The sequence below is a fragment of the Trichechus manatus genome, unplaced genomic scaffold (genome assembly GCF_000243295.1).
Source record: "Trichechus manatus latirostris isolate Lorelei unplaced genomic scaffold, TriManLat1.0 scaffold00069, whole genome shotgun sequence".
NCBI lineage: Eukaryota > Metazoa > Chordata > Mammalia > Sirenia > Trichechidae > Trichechus > Trichechus manatus.
This window is the reverse complement of record NW_004444005.1, coordinates 5113872-5121890: the sequence shown is the minus strand read 5'-3', so window position 1 is coordinate 5121890 and position 8019 is coordinate 5113872. Positions and strand designations below refer to the sequence as shown.

At 56.9% G+C, this 8019-nt stretch overlaps 1 protein-coding gene across 1 annotated transcript in view; it reads left to right on the top strand.

Annotated features, from left to right (window-relative positions):
* The window catches only part of SCUBE1 (signal peptide, CUB domain and EGF like domain containing 1), a 153491-nt gene extending 146920 nt beyond the window's left edge, over nt 1-6571 (top strand). The window contains exons 15-19 of the mRNA XM_004379994.1: nt 465-626; nt 3678-3875; nt 5596-5748; nt 6150-6229; nt 6419-6571. Of these exons, the coding sequence (XP_004380051.1) occupies nt 465-626; nt 3678-3875; nt 5596-5748; nt 6150-6229; nt 6419-6571 (746 nt within the window). The remainder of the gene's footprint in view (nt 1-464; nt 627-3677; nt 3876-5595; nt 5749-6149; nt 6230-6418) is intronic.
* Nucleotides 6572-8019: the final 1448 nt, after the last annotated feature.

The window sequence follows — 8019 nt, the reverse complement described above, 5'->3', positions numbered from 1 at the left end:
GCTCTGTTCTCCTCCCTCCCTGGGCCCCCTCCCTCCCTCGCTCTGTTCTCCTCCCTCCCTGGGCCCACTCCCTCACTCTGTTCTCCTCCCTCCCTGGGCCTGCTCCCTCGCTCCTCCTCCGGGCCCTTCTGAGCACTCTCCTCCGCACGGCCTCACCACATGCCCACCACAGGCTGTGCCCCACTTATCACCACCTCACACGCCTTCACACATGGTGCTCTGAGTAGCGGGTCAGTCTGTCTCACTGCTGCGTCCCATGGCGGGCACTCACCGCATATCAGGTGAAGGGGCCAGGGGGCTGGGGACAGGCTGTGTGTTGGATGGGCAGTGGCAGGAGTCACGGACCAGTGGGGAAGGGCCGGGAACTCCAAGCCAAGGCAGACCAAGGGGCAGAGAGTCCCTGGGGAGGGTGTTCCCCCCAACCTGTTCCCAGCATCCGCCCTTCCCGCCCCCCCACCCCACAGTGCACTGCTCACCTGGCCACCAGTACAACACCAGCAGCCACCGCTGCATCCGCTGCCCTGTCGGCACCTACCAGCCCGAGTTTGGCCAGAACCACTGCATCGCCTGTCCCGGCAACACCAGCACCGACTTCGACGGCTCCACCAACGTCACACACTGCAAAAGTAGGTGCTGCTCTTGCCCACGGCGGGGCGGGGAGGGGGCCGGGGCAAACACCTCGGGAACCCCACACCCACCATGAGCCTGACAGCACGGTGCCGCCTGAGGCTCGTCCCTGGGAGGATGCAGCTTTCCTGTGAGTGACGACTCCATCCATCCATCCCAGCCCCACACTGACACCACTGAGCCTCTCGGCCAGGCCAGGTCTGCTCTGGACTCCTGCGGGGGGTGGGGAGCGGAGGCCGGGGTGAGGCCGCTGAGCGCCAGGTGTGGGCTCACGCAGGTGCACGCAGTGGGCACAGGACGCCAATCTAGATCGCCTGAGAGACATCCGGTGCGTGTGTTCAGGTGTGGCGGCGACGGGGAAGCGAGGCTGACTCTGAGCAGCGTAGCTTGGCCAAAGGGAACCTGGACAACAAAGGAGAGAGTATCCCCAGTTCCTTGGGTAGCAGTTGGGCATACCGAAGGGGACATTGTTCGCTGTGCTTACTTTAAGTATTTTTCGTTCATTTTTCAAAGTTCTTTGGGGCATACTTTCTGTTCTGTTGACTATGCAAAGGCATTTGACTGTGTGGATCATAACAAATCATGGATAACGTTGCAAAGAATTGGAATTCCAGAACACTTAATTGTGCTCACACAGAACCTGTGCATAGACCAAGAGGTAGTCATTCAGACAGAACAAGGGGATACTGCATGGTTTAAAATCAAGAAAGTGTGTGTCAGGGTTGCATCCTTTCATTATACTTATTCAGTCTATATGCTGAGCAAATAATCTCTGAGAAGTGGAGCATATGAAGAAGAATGTGGCATCAGGATTGGAGGAAGACTCATTAACAACCTGCATTATGCAGATGACACAACCTTGCTTGCTGAAAGTAAAGAGGACATGAAGCACTTACTGATGAAGATCAAAGCCCACAGCCTTCAGTGTGGATTACACCTCAACATCCAGAAACAAAAATCCTCACAACTGCACCAATAAGCAACATCACGATAAATGGAGAAAAGACTGACGTTGTCAAGGATTTCACTTTACTTGGATCCACAATCAATGCCCACGGAAGCAGCAGTCAGGAAATCAAATGACACATTGCATTGGGCAGATCTGCTGCAAAAGACTTCTTTAAAGTGTTAAAAAGCAAAGGTGTCACTTTGAAGACTAAGGTGCACCTGAGCCAAGCCATGATATTTTCAATTGCTTCACATGCATGTGAAAGCTAGACAATGAGTAAGGAAGACTGAAGAAGAATTGATGCCTTTGAATTACGGCACTGGCAAAGAGTATTAACTATACCATGTACTGCCAGAAGAAGAAACAAGTCTGTCTTAGAAGAAATACAGCCAAAGTGCTCCTTAGAAGCAAGGATGGCAAGACTTCAGCTCACATACTTTGGACATGTTATCAGGAGAGACCAGTCCCTGGAGAAGGACATCATGCTTGGTAAAGCAGAGGGTCAGTAGAAAAGAGAAAGACCCTCAGCAAGATGGACTGACACAGTGGCTACAACAATGGGCTCAAGCATAACAACGATTGTGAGGATGGCGCAGGACTGGGCAGTGTTTCGTTCTGTTGTAGGTGGGGTTGCTATGAGTGGGAACCTACTCGACAGCACCTAACAACAACAACAACAATTAATTTTCAGCCACTCAGTTATCCCTTTCATGGATTGCTGCTAATACTTGGAACAGTCTGGACTTAATGAAAAGAACTTAATCCAGGAGCTGGGAGTCAGTCCCCTGTACCCAGGGCTGTCCCGGGCTGGGCACCTGCCCTTCCTTCCTGTGTGTTCCTGGGGCAGAAGAGCAAACCCAGCAGTGGAGCTCCGCTGACACAGGGTTTTCAGTGTTCTAAAAAGGAGCCCTGGTGTTGCAGCAGTTAAGTGCTCGGCTGCTTACTGAAAGATTAGCAGTTCAAATCTCCCCAGTAGCTCTGTGGAAGAAAGACCTGGCAATCTGCTCCCATAAAGATTACAGCCTTGAAAACCCTATGGGGCAGTTCTACACTGTCATATGGGGTCACTATGAGTTCGAATCAACTCAACGGCACCTAACAACAAGGAGCAGAAATGGGAAGCCAGATGGGAGGAAAGCTGTTAGAACGCTAAAAGCAGAAGTGAAATATTTCCCAGGAATTTTGAAGTGAGAAGAGGATTTTAAAGTGAAGACTTGGGAGAAAATTACATACATTCAGTACTTACATTCAATTCCCTTTGCAGAACTGAGATTTCATTTGTAAGCTTAAGACTAACCCGTTGCCGTTGGGTGGATTCCGACTCATAGCGACCCTATAGGACAGAGTAGAACTGCCCCTATTGGGTTTCTAAGGAGCGGCTGGTGGATTCAAACTGCCGACCTTTTGGTTAGCAGCTGTAGCTCGCTGTAGCTCTTAACCACTGAGCCACTAGGGCTCCTAATAGTTGTAAAAGCACCACGCCTGGCCTCCCCAGGGAGGCGAGCTCACTTTAAACAGTGACGAGAAGAAAACGATTGTTTTCCTCACCCTTTTCTCACCGTGTCACTGGCTTGTTGCTTTTCGCCCTGTCTTCCTGCCTCTCGTGGCGGGGAGGGGCCTGCCTGACAGCTGGTGGGTTCCAGAAGATGTTGAGTAACTGAGTGGACAGAGGAAAAAACCGGGAGAAAGGGAGAGTGGGGTTCACTTGGGTTTTCCCACTCGAGACTTGGCGGAGACCCGAGTTCAGGTGAGGGGCAGGCAAGGACAGACAGCCCCCAGTGGCAGCGAGAGGGCCTGCCAGAGGCTGGGGGACCCAGGCAGGATGCCTGGGCAAGGCTCGGCCGCAGACGGTAGGGTGGGCCTCGGCCAGGCAGGACACCAGAGACGCCCAGTGAGAAGGAGGTGCCCAGAGAGCGAGCAGCACGAATGGGGACCTGTGCTTCCACTGAGGGGCCAGAGGGAGGTGGGCTTGGACTTGGCTGGCATCCCCTGTCGGGCCTCTCAGGGCCCAGACAGGAGGTCCAGGCGGAGAAGGGCCCAGGAGAGCGCGAGAGGGCCTGCCCGCCCTGCCCTGACCAGCCCTGGGCCCCACTGCCCACAGACCAGCACTGCGGGGGCGAGCTTGGCGACTACACGGGCTACATCGAGTCCCCCAACTACCCTGGTGACTACCCGGCCAATGCTGAGTGTGTGTGGCACATCGCACCGCCCCCCAAGCGCAGGATCCTCATCGTGGTCCCCGAGATCTTCCTGCCCATCGAGGATGAGTGCGGCGACGTGCTGGTCATGAGGAAGAGCGGTACGTGTCAGGGCGCGGGCAGCGGGGGACAGAGACAGGCATGGCCTCGGCCTTCTACAAGTCCACCGCTGGGCCGCACCTCCTCCCACCCCTCCCTGGCTGTCCACCGAGCTCAGAGAGGGTGAGTCACCACACCAGGTGACGCAGGGCTTACTGTGCGTGACTCCAGAAAGCTGGGCCTCTCCGAGTTCTGCAGGAAAGGTCCTCAAAGCTCAGAGGCGCCCAAAGTGTGGGGTCAAGCACCCCGTCAGGGCTCGACGGGCCACAGCCAGCCTCATCCTGGTTGTCCTACCAGCTGCAGAGCCCCTCCCACCGCTCCCTGACCCCCATCTGCAGAGTGAGCCCCAGGAGCCACCCCGGCCCACAGGGCCTCCTCCCCTCCCCCGAGCTTTGGGGGCGCAAGGGCGCAGCCCACCCATGCACTCACCAGACGCCCCAGGGTCAGACTGTCCCAGACTCCACGTTTCTGCTAGTCCCTTCCCCTCCTGGAGCCCTAGAGTCCAAGTCAGTGTCAAGGGAAGAAGTCAGGGAGCGTGCGTGTGCACACACACACACACACACACACACACACGCACACGCACACGCACACGCACACGCACACGCACACGCACACACACACACACAGACGCGCGCACGCACGCACATACGCAGTCACAGTGCTCGTCTCGGGATGGATCTCAGAGCCTGGTACCCGGTGGGGGCAGCCTTCTCGCCATGTTGGGTGTGACCTCAGTATTGCCCATGAGCTGGAAAGCCCAATGTGCAAGTGGGAGGACAGACCAGAGAGGGCAAGCTCCTGCCCAAAGTCACACAGCAGGTCAGAGCAGCCCAGAACAACCCTCCCAGGGTTGGAACCCCTGCTGAGAATGTGCATTTCTAACAAATTCCTAGGCAATGCTAATGCTGCTGGTTAGGGACTAGTTCTGAGAACCACTAGTAGAGCATGAGTTCTCAAAATGTATCATACATAAGAACCACCTGGGGATCTTGTCAAGCTTCTGATTCAGTGTATCTGGGGTAAAAATGCAAATTCTCAGCAGAAGTTTAAACCAGAATGAACTGGTTCGAATCCCTGCATCCCCCCCGCCTGTTCCCATCACCAGCCCCACTCCTGGAGAAGGCCACCTCCTGCCCAGGCTGTGCCTCAGGAAGGCCGCCCAGGGAACAGGGAGGAGGCAGGGCACCTTTGATCAGCCCCAGGCACCCCAGGGTCAGGGGACTTACCCTGTTCTCCACTCACAGGAGGGGAGGCGGGCCACCCAAGGCCTTCCCAGCATGTCTGGGCTGGCTCATGTCCCATGCCTTCCCTGAGCCTCCGTCTGGCCCCAGCTCTGTGCTGGCTGCAGGAAATGAGCCCCCACCCCCGAACTCGAGCAGCTGGAAGGAGAGAGTGACAACCTGACAGAGAGGGACTGTGACAGGGGCTTCACCAGAGCAGGGTGGAACAGTGTGGAGCAGTCAGGGAGGCTCCCTGGAGGAGGGGGCACAGAAACGGCTCTCAGAGGGATGAGTAGGAACTGGTCAGGAGAAGGTAGAAAAGACATTTGAGGCAAAGGGAACAAACTCAGAGACACAAGAGCTTGGAGCGCTGGGGAACCTTATCTCGTGAGGCAGCCGTGCGGCCAACCAGGGGGAGAGAGAGTGGCCTGCAGCAGGAGGGTAGGGGCCAGGTGGGGAGCTGTGTATCCACAGGCGGCTTAGCTGGCATGGCATCCCACAGCCTCCCCGACGTCTATCACCACCTACGAGACCTGCCAGACATACGAGAGGCCCATCGCCTTCACCTCCCGCTCCCGAAAGCTCTGGATCCAGTTCAAATCCAACGAAGGCAACAGTGGCAAAGGGTTCCAAGTGCCCTACGTCACCTACGACGGTAAGGCAGGATGGTCTCATCACAGCCACACCATGCGCCCAGCCCTCCCCTCAGGGAGCTCCAGCCTGTCGGGGCCACAGGCCTAGACACAGCACTCTGGGGGGCCAGATACAGATGAGGCTTGTAAGGGCAAGGGGTACGGAGTGGACAGATGAGGGAGCGATTGGTGATGTCTGCAGGTTTCAGCACAAGGTACTGCCCACACAGGGTTTTGAAGGTTGAATAGGAGTTTTCTAGGTAGCCAAACTGCAAGGCAGACACGTGAGTGGAGGGAACTGCAGAGCTGCACAGGGCTGCACAGGGCCTAAGCCTGACCCTGAGGCTGTAGCAGGGGAGGGGCAGAGGCTACAGGTGAGCAGGCAGCGGGCGGAGTCTCCAGCCTCACTTTCCTTTCTTCCCAGAGGATTACCAGCAACTGATAGAAGACATTGTTCGTGACGGACGGTTATACGCCTCAGAGAATCACCAGGAAATTTTGAAGGTGAGTTTCTTTACTGGAAGGGTATCCACGTAACCCGCCTCCCAGAAAAACGAGGGAAGGAGGGTGGTGATGGGAGAGGGGAAGGCAGACCTGGGAGAAGACTGCGCAGCCTCTTAGCAGCCTTGCAGACACCCCCAGGCACCTCCAGGGCCCCGGACGTTAAAGGCAGTGCCTCACCGTGTCTCACAGGACAAGAAGCTGATCAAGGCCCTCTTTGATGTGCTGGCGCACCCCCAGAACTACTTCAAGTACACGGCCCAGGAGTCCAAGGAGATGTTCCCTCGGTCCTTCATCAAACTGCTCCGTTCCAAAGTGTCCCGGTTCCTGCGGCCCTACAAATAACTCGCTCGCTGCCCTGCGTGGGGATGGCCAGGGTGCACCCAGGGGGGAGGGCCCGCTGCCCGAGTTTCCTTCCCCCACGGTAGAAGCTGAAGGTGGTGCCATGGCCCAGGAGGCACCTCCAAGCTTCCTTGGGAAATAGCCAAGACGTCTGCCCTCCAGGAAAGCTGACCAGCCAGCAGAGGGCTGAAACCAGCCCAGGCGAGGCACTAGCGGGCTTCACTCCTCAGACCCATCACCTGGAGTGGGGTGGGGGGACACTACTTAAAAACGTCTTCCTCCCTCCCACCCTTCCTCCACCTGTTCATTTCACTGGGAACCAGGAGTGCGCTCTCCCAAGCCACCACTAGAGGGCGCCCTTGTGGGCAGGGGCCTGGGCAGCGCACACCTGGGACCAGGAGTGCACTTGCCCTTTGCCTGTGCTGCAGAAGGCAGAGGAGCGAGAGGTGCATGGCTGACCTCGCCCCTGGAGGCCGGAAGGCTGGGCCGGCATCCCAAACACGACAGGAGCCGGCCCCAGGAGCGCCTGTGTCCACAGGCACCCGTGGGTGTTGGTGCACATGGGGGCCTCCGCACCCACGGACTCCCCCGGCCACGGGCACAGGACACAGACGCTGTGCTGTGTGGCTCTGAAGCGTCCTGTGATGGACAGAAACAGCCGCTAGGGGAGGAAGCTGTAGGTGTTTGTTTTCCCTTGATAGAGCATCTAATTAAGTACACTATATATATAAATATAAAGATATATATACTTCTATTTGTGGATACCTTAGGAAAAGTATCTTTAGTAACTGTAAATACCGTGACCTCACCTCTTCTCCCACAAGCCATTGAGAATCACACCTCTTGTGGCCGCCCTAGGCAATTAAACTGCTTCTCCACACGCTGGCCCCCTGTGATTGGTGAGACGGAACCTGCGGGACTGGGGCACCCACAGGCCGCCCTCGGATGCTCTTGACTGCAGGGTCTCTGGAGATGAGGCTCCGAGGCGTGGTGAGAGTGTGGGCCCGGCCTGGGCCTCAGATGGGACCTGGGATGAGGCAGCTTCCCCTTGGGCCCCTCCCAAGGGCATGTGGGGGCCAAGCAACAGTCTGCGGAAGGGGCCCTATGTTCTGGCCCTGAGCGGGAACTCGAAATCCCTGTTGTGCCTGCGTGTTACCAAGAAGCCAGGCCTTTCTTACAGGAGCCAAGGTTGTGTGACCACAAGGAGCCTTAACAAGCAACCGCCCACTCGTGTGCTTTCTAGAGGAGGAAAATGGAGGCCCAGAGGGCAGGCGGCTGGCCCAGGGTGACCCGGCAGCTCACCGAAGCAGAGCCAGGACCCATTGTCAGGAGTCTTCTTTCTGCTACACCACGCTGCTGCCATCACAGAGGCACTTTTTCTCCTTCAGAAGAGAAGTCCAAGGATGTGACTGAGCTGCACTCAGCCAGACCCCGCGCCTGGGACGGAGTTA